Genomic DNA, 17,228 nt, shown 5'->3' on the forward strand with positions numbered 1-17,228 from the left:
TGTCATTTAAACGATAGTGTACTAGAATTTGGAAGGTTTTGTTTTGTTTCTTTTTATCTTTTTAAGTTCTTCATAACTTTTGTAAGAATGTTTACTAATTCAGTATTTATTTGTTTTTGTTTTTGTTTTTGTTTTTTTTTTTTTGAAGGATTTGGAGGATTTTTTTTCTAATTTATTTATACATTTTGAAATATGTTAACTAGTCTATAATAAAATTTTCTTATTTACCAAAAATACTTGGAATGTTTTGGTTTTTATAAATTTATTTTAAAATTTTTATTACGTTAATTAAGCTTAATTCGAACACAAAATAAATAAATAAATAACAAATCAATACTACAGATTAATTGACGCTTTTACTTGTCAAATATTTTTTTACTTGACACTTTTCAATGTCAAATAATCCATTGTCAAGAATAGAAAGTTTCTTTTTATAGTTTTTAAGCATTAAATAAAAGTAGACTTGACAGTTTATAAACATCAAGTATATGAGTTCAATTGACATGTTTTACGTGTATTTTTTTTTTTTATTCTTGACATGTATTATTCGTCAAGAATATTTAATCTTGACACTTATTACCTGTCAAATGAAGCTTTTCTTGACGCTAAAAAATTAACAACTAAGTTAATTCTTAACAAGTTTGGCATGTCAAGACTTTTTTTTTAAAATGAAAAATTGTACAATTTGAAATATCCTTTTGAAGTCCAACAACGACAAACAAAAGTAAAGCCTTTGAGATTACACAAAGTTGTTAAACTACATATATTAATTGAACAATTGAATCAACCCAAACTTTCCATCAAATAACTAATATTTAACAAATTATATATTTCATTAAACCATACATATAGTTGATCACTACATACTTAATTATAATACCCCAAACTTCTACCGTATGAAGAAATTGTTCTACATAGCTCTATATCTAATATAATATATGATTAACCCAAAAGTGTACTATATCAAGATTGAGATTCACCTATATTCAATATCAACAAAATATATATGTCTAAGCTAACTCAAAAAATATCATCGATTCACCTAACACCAATAAATAAATATATATATAAATATATATATATATATATATATATATATCTACCAAAAAAAAAAACCTAAGCTAATTACCATAATCAATTAGCTTCATTCACATTCCATCTGACTCAAATTGACTATATGAGCTCTGTGTATAAATCTGATATGAAGCCCCAAATATTAAAGTTAATTCTTTGATTACTTAAATTGTATAAAATAATTCAAACAATTATTTAAACGCAACATACCAAATCTGTGGCTACTATAGTCCTATTAGAGATTATATCTCTCATGTATTTCATCACATAGTACCCGCATTTAATGGTTCCAACTTGTAAAGGACACTTTAAATACATAAATTACCAAAATATTTAATGGGGCAAATAGCTCATATCGACCTTTTAAAATATTTTTCTGGGCTCAAAAGATTATAATAAAGTGAACTTTAAGATGGAAAACATCATATGAAAGAAGCTCACTTACGTGTTAGTTACATATCTAATATCTACTCTATATGTTGTTTGAAGTGAGTCAAGATAATAGACTGTCTCATAGTATGCGTTAATAGCCAGAAGTGCCCAATAACCATTACATAGAAAGAATACTAGTTCTCTACGCTAAATTAAAAACAAAACGATAGCAGTAAAGTTGAACCCCCCCCCCCCCCTAAAAAAGAAAAAAATGCCATACTCCAAATTACTCATAATTTAAAACCCTTAGCTTCTACAATTTTTTGTGAATCACCATATGATAAATATAAAGAAGAGGTTCAATTTAAAGATACAAACGCGACATATATGCAAAAGCCAAATGGAGAGCATATAAAAGTATGAGTTGTGTTTCAGCTCATAATAGAAAACAATACTCAGTGAGCTATGAATTTCCTATTGTACTTAACTTATTGGAAACTATAACTGTCCTTACCAAAAAATCAATATTTGTAATATCTCAAACCAATAATTGGGGTAGAGGAAAATGAAGATACGATATCAATGGAAGAAGAAGCAATACATTTTAATGAATTGATTAGTAGAGTATTACTTACCCTAGATTAAAAGGAGTCAGCTATTAATAGCTCTAACTTCCTGGGTGTTATGTCTAACAGATACAATGGACGGGTCGACAAATATGTAAATTGAAACATCTTGTGACAAATACCTAAAAAAGATGAAAAAGTCAATAAACAAGTACTTATATAAAAAGCCTAGAGTGGATGAATGAGTACTTACATCGTATATGCCACCAACGTCAAAGTCTTTAATTCTCGAATGTTACAGAAGTTAACAATATCTTCTCGCAGAACACAAGTCTTTCTGTCGATACCAAACAACGAAACTGGTAGTTGGTGACGAATGCCAGAATCTTTATCCATTACCTTTTTAGCAAATCTAAGTATTGTCTTCAAAGGTAGTGACATATTGATATTGGATGCACAAACAACTTATTTTTCATTAGGAACCTAAGTCATGAATCCAGCAATGTTAAACTTTATAGTGCAAATAGAAACCCATGCATCAAATTTTGCTAAAACTAAACTAATTACCTCGATAGCATCCTCATGTTGTTCATTCAAAATAATCATATCCATATTCACCTCCTATTTAACCACCTTCGTCGTCACATTCACCTTTCTACAACTTTTTTTCACATTGAATCTCATATTCCAATATTGGTTTGGAGCAAGATCCATGTGCAGATGTTGGTGTAGATTGCGTTAATATGTGAATATCCTCTAACTCTTTAACTTGCAAACGAAGCTTTTCATTCTCTTGACTAAGCTTCTCACTTTCTCCACTCTGTTCTTTGAGCGTTTTGGCATGTGGATGTAAGCAGTTGAGGTGACAAACCCGCTAACTCCACACACACGTCCACTATGCTCTTATGTACTCAAAGCTTGTGTGAAAACATTATTTGGAGACGGTTCTTTGTCAACAACAATCTTTACGATCTCATACTAAAAATGCAAAAACATATAACTTAACTACATAAAACTTTAAAGAATATAAAATTGTAATGTGTGTCTTACTATACGATTGACAACTTCTTGGTTGTGTTCATTCTCGTATTGTCCCTTCTTGTCAACACGAGCCTTCTTCCACATGGTAGCTCGATCAAGATGACCTTCTTCAAAAGGTATATTTTTCTACATTTCAACATATATACAAAAACTAGATTGATTAAGAAGCTTTTAACACTAAAGCAAACATAAACTAATTCTTATCAATTTCTCTTGAAGATTAGCATAACCTTTTCTTGAAATTCGATGGTTATACTTGTTCTTCTTCCATTTGTAGAAGTCTTCTTTTATCCTAATATAACATTGTATTGGGGTTTTATAAAGTTTCTTAACAAATATTTAAAACCTGAAATATATAAAAAAAATCATTGATATTTCAAACTATGGATATTGTCTATATCTAACGAAACCTTCCCACTCTTATTTGTTAATGTAGGAATACGTGTCTGGTGGTTGTCTCAAAAGTTCAGGTTCATTCCTAAATAGCAAGATATGTATCGTCGTCAACCAATGCTTAAACTGACAGAATGATGAACAAAATGTAGAAAAGTCTAAAAAATAAAGAAAGCAGAGACTTACAATTATGTTCAATGTTACACGTTTTTGAAGTGAATGTGAAAGGAAATTGGTGGAATACAACATAGATGTAGTACCCATGGGAGAAAATGAGACGAAACTCTTTTATTGGGTCATGTGCACACTACCACATCCCCATTAACCATATATCATAGACAAATCTACCTACTGGATTGAAGAAAAAAATCTATAACATAGTTGAGGTAAATTTGCTTATAGTTTTTGTACAAGTTTATTTCAATTAATTTTAGGTTGCATTTACAATCGACAATAGGTTTAGAAAGAGCATCCTTAAGGGACATCATTCCGCCAATTTAAGCATTGGTTGACGATGAGACATATCTTGCCATTCAGGTATGAACCTTAACTGTTGAGACAACCACCAGACATGTATTCCATACATTAACCAAAAACAGTAGGAAGGTTTCATTAGATTTAGACTATGTCCACAGTTTGAGGTACTAAAGAATTTCTTTATATTTTAGGTTTTAAATATTTGTTAAGAAACTTTATAAAACCCCAATATAATGTTATATTTGTGTAGGACAAAAGGAAACTTCAACAAGAGAGGTGCAAGAAGAATAAGTATAACCATCGATTTTCAAGAAAATGTTATGCTAATCTTCGAGAGGAATCAATAAGAATTAGTTTATGTTTGCTTTAGTCTTAAAAACTTCTTAATCAATCTAACTTTTGTATATGTTAGAAATGTAGAAAAATATACCTTAAGAAGAAGGTGATCATGACCAAGCTAGCATGTGGAAGAAGGATCATGTAGAGAAGAAGGGACAACAATACAATGATGAACACGTTCAAGAAGTTGTGAATCGTATAGTAAGATGCACATTACAAATTTGTTACATTTTTTTTTTGCATTTTTAGTATGAGATCTCAAAGACTTGTGTTGACAAAGAGTCATCTCCAAATGATGTTTTGACACAAGCTTTGGGTACACAAGAGGGTAGTGGACGTGTGCATGGAGTTAGCGAGTTTGTCACCCCAACTACTTACTTTCACATAGCGAAATGCTCAAAGAAATAGAGTAAAGAAATTGAGAAGCTTAGTCAAGAGAATGAAAAACTTCGTTTGCAAGTCAAAGAATTAGAGGATATTCATATATCAACACAATCTACACCGACATCTGGACATGGATCTTGCTCCAAACCAAGTTTGGAATATGGGAATCGATGTAAAAATAAGCTGAAAAAGGAGAAAATGAATGTGATGACATGAGGATGCTATCGAGGTAATTAGTTAAGCTTTGGAAAAATTTGATGTATGAGTCTCTATTTGCTTTATAAAGTTTAACATTGTTAGATTTACGACTTTCTTAGGTTCCTAATGAAAAAAGAGTTGTTTGTGAGTCCAATATTAACATGTCACTACCTTTGAAGACAATACTTAGATTTGCAGAAAAGGTAATGGATAAAAATTTTGGCATTTGTTACCAACTACCAATTTTGTTGTTTGGTATCGACAGAAAGACTGTTCTGCGAAAAGATATTGTTAATTTCGGTAACATTCAAGAAGTCAAGACTTTGACGTTGGTGGCATATATGGCGTAAGTACTCATTCATCCACTTTAATCTTTTTATATAAGTACTCATTTATTGACTTTTTTTTTTTAGGTATTTGCATTCACAAGATGTTTCAAATTACATCTTTGTCGACTCTTCTTCTATTGGACACAACGCCCAAGAAGTTAGAGCTCACAACCGTAGATTAATGTCTTTACAACAAAACCAACTAGTTCAGGCTCCTTTTAATCCAAGATAAATAGTATTCTACTAATCGATTCATTAAAATGTATTGCTTCTTCTTCCATTGATATTGCATCCCCCCACTTTCCTCCACCCCTAATTATTGGTTTGAGATATTACAAAGATTGATTTTCTTGTTGGGACAATTATAGTTCCCAATAATTTGAGTACAATAAGAAATTCATAGCTCACTAAGTATTGTTTTCTTTTACGAGTTAAAACACATAACTCATACTTTTATGTGCTCTACATTTAGCTTTTGATCATATACGTGTCTCCTCAAGAAATAAACTAAGTTATAGGTGTTTGCTTCTTTGGATTGAACCTCTTCTTTATATTCATTATCTGGGTAATTCACACAAAAATTGTAGAAGCTAAAGGTTTTGAATTATGTTAAGGCAATTTGGAGTATGTTTTCTTTTCTTCTTCTTCTTCTTCTTCTTCTTTTTTTTTCTTTTTGAGGAGAGTTCAACTTAATTGTTGTCGTTTTTTTTATTTATTTATTTAGTGTAGAGAAATTGGTTTGTAGGCTATAATTAATGTCTGTTGTCATTAAAATGTATTGTATTGACAATGAAAGCAATATACTTGTATTCTTTCTATGTAGTGGTTATTGGGCACTTCTGACTATTAACGCATATGATGAGAGTCTATTAGATGTGTGTAACTGACACATAAGTGAGCTTCTTTCATATGATGCTTTTCGTCTTAAAGTTCACTTCTTTATAATGTGTAGTTATTTCTTGGCAAGAGGGCTATTAATTACTATCTTTCGAGCCCAGAAAAATATTACAAAAGGTCGAAAACAACCAATATGGAAAACAATGAAGTTAAATGTAAACATATTATTTGTTAATTAAAAGTATACGATATATGGGCTTTTTGCACCATTAAGTATTTTGGTAATTTATGTATTTACAGTGTCTTTTACAAGTTGGAACCATTGATTGCAGGTTTTATGTGATGAGATACATGAGAGATATAATCTTTAATGGGAGCATAGTAGTTTCAGATTCGATATGTTGTGTTTAAATGACTGTTTGAATTATTTTATACAATTTAAGTAATCAAAGTATTAACTTCAATATTTTGGACTTCATACCAAATTGATACAAGGAGCTTATCAATTCAAGTCTGGTGAAGTGTGAATGAAGCTAGCTGATTTTTTAAGTGGCCACATGAGATTATGGTGATTAACTACATATATTTATTGGTTTTAGGTGAATCAATGATATATTTTGGGTTACCTTAGACATATATTTTCATTGATATTGATTATAGGTGGCTAATCTCAATGTTGACATGATACACTTTTGGGCTAGACATACATTTTGTTTATATTAGACGTAGAGCTAGATAGAACAAATTCTTCATATGGTAGAAGTTTGGGTATTGCAATTAAGTATGTAATGAAAAACTATATATATAGTTCAATGAAATATGCAATTTGTTAAATATTAGTTCTTTGATAGAAAGTTTGGGTTGATTCAATGGTTCAATTAATATGTGTAGTTTAGCAACTTTGTGTAATCTCAAAGGCTTTACTTATGTGTGTCATTGTTGGACTTCAAACAGGTGCAATATAATTATATGGATATTTCAACTTGTATAATTTTTCATTTGAAAAAAAAAAAACCCTGACATACAAAATATGTCAAGAATTAACTCAGTTAATTTTTTAGCCTAAATATTCTTGATGAATATTTCAAAAATAAACAAATTCTTGACACGTAAAACATGTCCACTAATCTTTACTTGACATTAGGGTGTAATAGAGTTGGATCTGGTCAGTTTGACCCGAAATGTACAGTCCATATTAATAGTGTCCGACCCGACTTGGTCTGCATTCAGGCTGATCTAAAATGGGTTAGGTCGGATCATACCTTTTTTTTCTTTTCTTTTTGGGGCTTTTGCAAGAATAACAAAAAAAATTATAAAAATAGAGTGTGTCACTACATCTTTTAAGTTGCAAAAGTAGCAAATTAAAAAGCAGAGAACCATCTGATAGCTCTCTGATAACCCTCTGATAGTCATCGCATTTGCCATATTTGCAATATGCAAAAAAATATGTGATACGAGCTGTTTTTTCTAAATCTTTTTGTCATTTTATGCAATTTCCCTTTCCTTTTTTCCCCTCCTTCCTTCTTCTTCGATGGGGTGGAAACAATGACTTAAAATTATTCCAAACCTTCATTCATTGTTGTTCCTTACAAATTTTACTTTACCATGTGGTAATGGAGCTCCTCACTAGGGTGATTAAGTTTATACGCACATCAAAATTTGAGCTCATAGAATCGTGGAGATGCAGTTGTCTCGACGAAGTTGGAAGAATGCCTATAAATTTCTTTTCCTTCGAAATAAATAGGAACGAGGATGGATGAAAAAGCCATACTTGAAAGACTTTCACTATAAAAATAGGGAGTAACCTAGAGAAAGAAACAAATGGAAGAATTTTCTAAATATATGCTCATAGTCCCACCCATTTGGCAACTGAGGTCAACAACGAAATAGAATCAATTGCAGCAGAGCTACAATCTGATGTTGTGTCTGTTGTTATTTAGAACTTAAAAGCAATTATCTTATCAATACTCTAACAACACGTTAACAACGTGCTCATATTTTCAAAAATCATCATCATAATAACCAAAACATTATGACATCAGCAACCCTAAAACCACGTACAACAAAAATCCAACCAATACCCTATACGGAAGACTAAATATTCTCCACGCCCCCATTAACAACAAAAGGATAACACAAGAACCTCCTATTAAGGGGAAGAAACCCCAAAAGAATAGTCACTTGAAGAGAGCATTGGAAGAGGCACAAATGAAGAAGAGTGACCACGGTTGACGATTCTAAAATGTCATAAGTTTGAAAAAAGAACAAGGAGACCCATGTTGACGATTCCACGAAGTCACAAACAGCAAAATCCCAACTGGGAAAGAGATCCACAAAGCGTGTTCATCTAGCAAAATTCTAGTTGGCCAATCTCTAAAATAAAGCCATTTACCCGAGTGAAGGAAACCCAATAGGGTTTGAACGTTGAGTGAAAGGGAAGATGAAGAACAGCAGGTTGTAAACTAATGGGTTTGAATGGCTTCAGAGAGATGTATAAGATTTTGGGAGATGAAGATGAACGACTTGTAAAGGTAAAGTTGTAAACGACGGCTTCGCCATTCAACAATGGGGTGAACAAATGACCTTTTCTAAAATTTTAACCTAATGGTTGAACCGCCAACCGAACCAACCTTGTTCGATTTGGTTTGGTTCGACATCATCATTCTTATAAAAGAGTCTAATCTGAACTGAACCGAGTCGATTTTGTTCGGTTTGGTTTTTTGCATCCCTACTTTGACATTTATAAATTGTCAAGTACACTTTTACTGGACGCTTAAAAACTGTAAAAAAAAAAAAGAAAAAAAACGTCTTATTCTTGATACTAGATTACTTGACACATTGAAAAGCATCAAGTAAACAAACAAATACTTGACAGGTAAAAAGCAATCCTATTTTTGTAGTAATTGAACCGACAATTACTATTATGAAGTGTTAAAAGGTTCAATTGCCCACCCACAAACTGGTAGGGTTTAAAAAGAAGGAAAAAAAGAACATTCGAACTCGACCCCAATTTAAGAAATTATGACATATCATTTTGAACCTATACATCATATATGGATTGGCTCAACTTTTTTGCAGAACTTTTCCATTTTTACACTTAAAAGTACGAACCTTTTTTACTACAGCTGTAGGAATAGGAATCGAACCCTCCATTGCCATTATTAACATTCTCATTTATCATTTACAAGAAATGTTTCCAAATTTAATACCAACAAGAAATTGGAAACATTAATACGAAACAAGAAAATACCTATTCCCTTGAAGTCAGAAGAGGAGCAAAACCAGGAAGCTTGAAACAAAACCAAACTAATCCGTACCATCAATCTTCATTTTAGATACGATGAAACACTATGGAGGAGCATAGTCATGGACTCACAAAGATTAAAATAAACCCCAACCGGCTAATTTTTGCCAAATTCTATCGTCTCTATGTGTGCTATATTACCCGAATCTTTAGATGCAGTAATTGGAGAAAGAAATTCAAGAAACACCAAGAATTGGAGAAAGGAATATGGCTAAAAGCAATTTTCAAGAGGGTAACAACTTACTGCATAAGTCCTACAAGTATAAACAACAATAACACAAAGTAGGCTTTAAGCCCTGCAAACAGAAGCAACATACAAGAGATGAACGTGTAACTTTTGTTCCAATGCAGTTGAAACCTATTTCTTGGGGACTAGGTGATGTTCAATAAATTAACTGTTCAGCCTAAAGAGTTAAAACAAAATTTAGTAAAGCTAAGAATCTATTAATTGGTTGGTTTAATCAAATGTTACGTAAAAAAACTAAACAAGGTACTCAACATGGATGAAGTAAAATTTGTGTACATAATAACCAGCATGGAAGGTGAACCATACCTAAGTAGAGGAAAGTAGCACTGTTCCATGCCCAGAGGGTTTCCATCCAGTTCCAGAAGTCGCCAATATGCAGATTGTCGAAACCTTGCAAAGCAGCTTTAAACAAGAAGAAAGTAACAGGTGGAAAAGCTATGAATCCCAGAACAAGGTTACAGGCTGCCCTTGAAAGAGCTTTAAAGTTACCAGCCCCTAAATCAAGCTTCAAGGGATGTGCCAACAAGCACATTGATACAACCAAAAAGGCTCCAATTTCTGCAGTAGCAAAGTTAATTACTGACATTAGGCACAAACCAATAAAGGCCGCTGAGGTGGTCATTGCTTTCAGGAAAGCCCACTCTTGAATCCCCTGTTCGTAGGATTTAGTGGAACTAAGTGGACAACCTAATATCACAGACAAAACTAGTAGTGCGAGCAGTGAAAGCAACCCCCATATAATAGAGTTCTCTGTAGGACTGTAACCAGGTATTTGGCAGATGAAGTAGGGAAGTAAGGAAACAACAGCCCCCCATAAATGAACAACAAAAACTCTTTTAGCTGCATTAAGCCATTTCCATGATCTTAAAGAGACAATAAGCTCATCATCAGGATTTTCTGGAGCTGGAGGTTCGACCTTTTCCGAGGTTAGATTTAAGTTATTGGCATGGGAATAGAGAGCGGCCGCAACTGCTGGTAGTGGAGCAACAAGCAGAGCAAAGGCAATCATATATACACCAACCGATACAAATTTGCCAGTGGATACCATAAGGTATAGAAAGAATGACTGATGGAACTTCTCCAGGAGGTTGTTTACTGACCGTACAACTCCTTCAACTAGCCTGCATAACCAACCACAAAATCCTTAGCCAAATCAAAAGGATCAGGAGAATTTCGTTGCCAGAATGCAGGGATTAGGCTCATTTCCCTGTATGAAAATCTAACTCACTAATGCATAAAAATCTGGGCGATAATTCAATGCATCAAAATCTAACTCATTTCCATACATGAATATGAATTTAGGCAACAAATTCACTAGAATGAATAACAGGTATATTCTATTCATTTAAAAGGAGAACCCATCAGTCAATCGAAGTATGTTTTAGAAAACGAAAAATACTCTCTTATTCCCAATAAAACAATTAACAAATTAGAACTTCAACGTTGAAGATTGACAGTGAAACACGTGGATAAAAATGGAAAATAATGTAGAATTTAAAAGAAGTAGAATAATATTAGTTGATGTTGACCTAACTTCATTCAGGAGATCATGGGTTTTAAGCATTTATTCATGTAGTGAACCCTGAAAAGTTGAGGGTGAGAGGACACGTTATCAAATGCACGAGGCAAAAATGAGCACTGACCGGCCACCTCGCAGTATGAAATCATCACGCCTGACCTTGACACCAGAAGAAAATTTGGGGGACATCTCCACAGTAATTGCATCAATTTGGTAATCTCGAAAAGCCCCATGAGAACCAGTAGGAATACCCACAGCCTAATGGCAAGAAGAACATAGATAATTTAAGTGAAAATAATCCCAATTATAGACATAAATGAAAACATCCTTTGCCCTTTCATTAAATGAACCCTAAACAACAATCTCCTAGAAAATGAACTGAAGTAACCACCTGGTAGTACAACGAACTTGCAAGTGTGGCTGTGCCATCAACATAGTCAGAAGCTGACATGCCAAATTTCCACTCAGAGTTCAAGCTTCTGATGATCTTTCCTATTGACTCAAAAACTTCGCCCAAAACCTTGAGCCATTTGCAGTCTAGTAAAGGCCAAAATTTCTCAATCTTAATCCGAAAACCTTGCCTATGTACTGCTAGATAATTCACAATATTGATGAGGTCGAGGTTCGGCATCTGACCATTAGATGCTTCAGCATAGACACTGAGACTGTCCTCAAAGTGTTCGCTTCTATTTGATACCTTAATAACAAGGGCTGCAGCCATCGTTCCAGCACGTTTAAAATCATCTAGAATCCATTTTTCTGTCACATGGTTTGCTTCAAATCCATTAAGGACATTTGTTTCAGTACAAGCATCTGTGTCAATCACGCCGGATTGACCAAATACAGGGGTGTGATAGTCTCTAAGCCAAGCTGAAACTGCAGCATATTCCCCATATCTTGAATCCGCAACAAGCCATACAATGTCTTTGGCCAACCAAGTTACTTGTGTAAGCAAAGAAAATATTGAATAAGCAATACCAAGAGACAGAGTATCATGAAGACTGGTCTCAACAGGATTGTAAGGTGTCACCAAAACAATGGCTTCCTTTCCATCTGCTTGGGGTGCTCGTATTATGCCAACAGTGTTAATACCCTGCGTCATGCAACTAACATTGTCCTGAAGGATACCAGAATCAGGGCTAGAGAAAAAGTGCAGTGGATGGAACTGACTAGATTGCGCGTGGAACCTGTGGTAATTAACATCTGCTCCCAATTTTGATATATATCGTGCCAAAATCTGCTGGCTTTCACTGAAAAATGAATTGAAACTCAAATTAATTTATCATTGGTTTAGTAGAAAGAAAGACTTGGAACTCTAACAGAGGGAAGGGGAAGAAGAAGATAATGCTTATGGAAATGTGAAGAAGATGGTTTTGATAATTAAATAACTATGAAGGACACTGCAACACAAGTAGTGAAAAGAGTTGCACAATTTAATTTATCACCTCTATACACCCATACTTATCTTGATGAACATAACATGCCAATCCACACGCACGGACTAGGACTACATGGTCAAATAAAATGAAACTAGTGCAGACATCACACATATCACAAAACAATGACATATACCACTTTTTGGCAAGCATTCATCTGATACATTTAGCTCATATGAGAACTTTAGAACTAGTCTTTTAATACCTATCCAGACAAGGACTGTTCCCAGCTTGCCTGTTTCTCCTAACCTCTTAAGATTATAAATGTAGGACGCTAACATTAAACTCATTAAGAACTTCATATCAAGACAGCCAAAGTTGGATAACATATTTAAATATTTAGCGAATTGATATTTGGACTATGGCTTACAAGTGAACTTCAAAGTTGAAAGTTTACCCTACCCTTGATTGACTAAAATTCTTGCAATAAGACAAATAGTCCACTGAGTTCCAATGCTTAGATACCTTTAAAGCATGCATATGCATAAAACCATTTTAATGTCAGGGCATGCAAGACATGAATCGTGAAAAATTTTACACTGTGAAGTGGTAGTTCTCAAAATCTTAAGCATTACAAGTTAAGCATAAAAAAGTTTCCATCGTAGTTTTAAAGGAGAAATAAAATGGATACAACCAGTCTAGTAAGTACTTACAAGATCGATGAGCCAGGTTTTGAATTCAAACCCTTCAGATCCTTTACTAAATTGTTCGCCTCTGAGACTTCCCGACCCGACAGCATGGTATTTGCAGAACCTATGGGAAAATACAATACCACAGTCAAGAGTCCTGTCTATCCAAATAAAAGTAAAACGAATAGATCAGTGCACAAAAAAAAAAAAAAAAGGACATAAACTTGATGATCCTATAATTTCAGATACTTCGCAACAACATGTGAATCTTAATTTGTAATTTATCTTAAATCATTCAAACCACCGGTGAATCAATCACGAAAGCATAAAAATGATGAATAAAAAGTTATAAAATATATATATTATATAGAAATTGATGGGCTAAGCAAGAACCCAAAGGTACCTGGCATGAGAGCATTCTCGGAAATGTAGGTGTTCATAGCGAACATTGGTAGCAGTAGAAGAGCTAAAACCCCTGCAGAGAAGCAAATCACGCTAGAAAACACGCAAAAAAGGAAAGAAAAGAACAAGAACATTAATCAATCACTAGTTTCTGATACGAACTGAGAAACAAATCCATGTAAAAACAACAACAGCATACCTGAAGAAAATACTATGTGAAATTAGGAAAATCCCCAGACGCACAATCGGCCGCGCCTTCGTTTTTAGTTTCTCGGTCTCTGCCATCGGAATAGGCGATCTTCACAGTCGCCCAATTGCTCCGAATCTGTTGCAAAAATAAGAAACCAAGTGAAGGAAGAAGAAGAGGAAGACGATGAAGAAATGTGAGGTGAGCTCAGTTAACCATAAGACGGAGAACGCAAAATATGAACCGGGCAGTACTCGCTATCCGGTTAAACCGTCGGTTGATAGCATAAAAGCAAAAACCACCGGTTTATTCGGACCTCCCGGTCCATTGGTTCGATCCAAATGAGACCCAAAAAGACTTTTTACCACTTGTGATAAATGCTCCTCATGCTTCCCTCGTGGCTTATATTTCTCTCGTTTCTTATGAAATACATCTACAATATTTTTATTTGATTTCTTTCCTTTGTTCAAATACTTCTTCTCACTCACTCACTTGTTCGGATTTTTTCATTGCATTTCCAAGTAATTCTTTTTTCTATTCTCATTTTACCTCCTCTCACTTCCCTTCTCCATTTTGCCTTTGTTGTCGCATCACCATGTCCTCCATCGTCCACGCCTTTTAAAGATTCGATGACTTCTTACCATCGAGGCCTCTCTCTAAGGTCATTAACTATGGTGTCGTCTCTCCCTTTTCTTCCTTTAAATTCAACCAACCTTCTTTTTAGTAGTTACTAGGCAATTCAAAGATCAAAATTCATCTATTCAATAGGAGATCTCGTTGCTGAAGAACGAGAGGAATGAACTAGACTAAATAGGAGTGAGATTTTTTTTTGTGTTCTAAAGACACATCAATGATTTCACACACAACTAACATAACCAGAATAACAAATTTTTAAACATTTTTTAACCTTGAGTCATTTATCATTTCACCCATAAAGAGAACCATCCCAACTCCCTACAAAACTATGATTCAAAATTATCTCTCTTCCTTTGAATCCCCAATCTCCTCCTCTGCATCTAGACAGTTAAAAAAACCAAACTTTATCTCCTTAATGGAAGATCATGTTGACAACTCTATCTTAATTAGGAAAATCCAACACAAAATATATAATTATTTGGGAAACTTTTATAAATGTAACAAAACATCAAACCATTTACGGCCCGCATAACAAAGTCCATAAAGTTAGCCATTTTTTAAATATTTCGGGTTTGCCCTTCCGTTTTTCTTTTCTTCCTCGCAATTCGTCTTCCTCCTTCAATTTCGTCTTTCTTTCATCTACTTTCTCCTGCGATTTCGTCTTTCTTCTTTCATATTTTTTTTTTCTTCTGCAATTTCTTTCCATCATCTTTCTTATTTTTCAATTATTTATTTAGTCTTTTAATCTTTCCATCGTTTTTCTTCTTTTCCCTTTTTTTCTTTTCTCTTTTCCATCGTCTTTCTACTTTTCCTCTTCTTTATTTTCGCTGCGATTTCTACTTTTCCTCTTCTTATTTAGATTGGAGTAGCCAAATGTAAACAATCGTGTAAAAAAGTAAACCATTGTGTATAAAGAATCTTGAAAAAAAACAAATCATTTAGATTGGGGTAGCCAAACGTAAACGATCGTTTAAAAAAAAGTAAAAAAAAAAAGATCGTGTATAAAGAATCTTGAAAAAAATCATTTGAATTGGAGTAGCCAAATGTAAATGATTGTGTAAAAAAGTAAACGATAGTGTAAATAAATTTAAACGATCCTGTAAATAAATTTAAACGTTCGTGTACCAAGAAAAGATAAATTGTAGTCATATCTAAACGATCGCATATCAAACAATAACCAAATCTAAACGATCGCAAATATATTATGCGTGGGTTGTTGACGGCGTGATTGACAGGGTATTTTTGGTATTTTACACGGTAGGCCTCTAGCCTTTTTCCAGTTTTTGAATTGTTTTATAGAGTGTAAACTTTTACCCTTTTTTTATAGTTTTGAAAAGACCCCTAATTATTTTTTGATTATACGTGGAATGAAAAGAAAAATTAAGATGAAGGAACAATAATAAAGGAGAATGACAAATTTCATGCCTCTAAATGGACAATTTTTAATAATCTCGAGCCATTAGGGATGTAAAAATAGTCGCAAGTAACCCGACAACCCGTACTACCCAACCCATATTATATGGATTTGGTTAGGTTAGTTTAAGACGTTGGTTGGATTGAAAATTTTGATTTTTTTTAGATTGTGTTGGGTCTTGGGTTGGATGGTTGAAAAATTCAAGTCAACCCAACCCAACCCGAATTAATATAATATATACATATATATTATGTTTTTTATTATTTATTTATTTAATAAAAGTTGCGATAGTTTTTTTTGTTTACTTGGATGCGAAACATATTTGATTTATGCTTAATGATTTTTATTTACAAACATTAAGAATTTAGAAACGAAATAATAATAATAATAATAATACAACTCAACAACCCAACCCATATAGTTGAAAACTTCATTCAGGTTATTTTGGTTGACAACCCAGCCAACCCGAAAAATATGGGTCGGGTTGAGAATGTATCCCAACCTAACCCGTTTACACCCCTAGTAACTATGATAGTTTGAAAAATCGAGCCGACCAACCAAACCAAAGTCAGTTGATCGAAAAACGAAAAGCAGTTAGGGTCGACTTTGGCTTTGAAATTTTCAAATTGAGAATTTCCAGAAATTATTTTTAAGTGTTAAACCGATCTGATCGACCGACTTAACAAAACCAACCGACCCTTTAATTATCGATGTTGAGATCTGTTTGACGCTTTACTAAACCGGCTATGGTTGGTTCAAGGTCGATTTTGTCAAAAAAAAAACTGACTTCGATTGATTGATGATCACCCTTACGAGTCGTCTTTCATTTGATCTATAAAGAGTCATCCCTGCTTCCTACAAAACTATGGTTATGATTCCTCTCTTCTTTTGAAACTAACCAATCTTCTCCTCTGCAACTATCTAAGCAATTTGAAAATCAAAATTCATCTTCATAATAAGAGATCTCTCAACGGTTATATTTAAATTAGAAAAACTGAACAGAAAACATATAAATATTTTTTTGCTTTTAACAAAGAACAAAATGAAGAAGAGCGATGAAAGAATCAGACTAAATAAGAATAAAAAAATTTCATGTCTTCCATAGACAAATCAATAGTTTCACACATGACTAACATCACTAAAAAGGTATGGGTAGAGGTGTGAATGTATTTGTTGGGTTAGGGGATTTTTTGGACCAACCCAAGTTCTTTGGTTGGTCACATTGACAACCCATATAAGATTTTTAATCCCATCCAACTCTTAAAATTCGAGTTGTGTTGGGTTTGTGTTGTCGGACTATTTATTTTTTTAAGTATATTTTTTATTAACTTAATATAGTTAAATTTATCTACAACACATATCAATAACTAAAATTTCATAATACTCAAACGTTATCTATTTCAAACATATCGAAATCCAACATATATATTTCAAACTTCTGACA

The 17,228-nt window shown here is 33.3% G+C and overlaps 1 protein-coding gene across 2 annotated transcripts; it reads right to left on the reverse strand.

The window, feature by feature from the left end:
- Positions 1-9,522: 9,522 nt before the first annotated feature.
- On the reverse strand, positions 9,523-13,946 carry LOC103498104 (uncharacterized). Of its 2 annotated transcripts, none has more exons than XM_008460582.3 (6): positions 13,747-13,946; positions 13,549-13,640; positions 13,170-13,269; positions 11,472-12,330; positions 11,205-11,338; positions 9,523-10,682 (listed from the first exon to the last, which is right to left on the reverse strand). In XM_008460582.3, the coding sequence occupies exons 1-6, from the start codon at positions 13,830-13,832 to the stop codon at positions 9,809-9,811; spliced, it is 2,145 nt and encodes a 714-aa protein (XP_008458804.1). In that variant the 5' UTR covers positions 13,833-13,946; the 3' UTR covers positions 9,523-9,808. The 2 variants fall into 2 exon arrangements, with proteins under 2 accessions (XP_008458804.1, XP_008458805.1); XM_008460583.2 differs by having other exon boundaries at positions 13,549-13,620; positions 13,747-13,908.
- Between the last annotated feature and the right edge of the window lie 3,282 nt (positions 13,947-17,228).

The sequence above is a fragment of the Cucumis melo genome, chromosome 9 (genome assembly GCF_025177605.1).
Source record: "Cucumis melo cultivar AY chromosome 9, USDA_Cmelo_AY_1.0, whole genome shotgun sequence".
NCBI lineage: Eukaryota > Viridiplantae > Streptophyta > Magnoliopsida > Cucurbitales > Cucurbitaceae > Cucumis > Cucumis melo.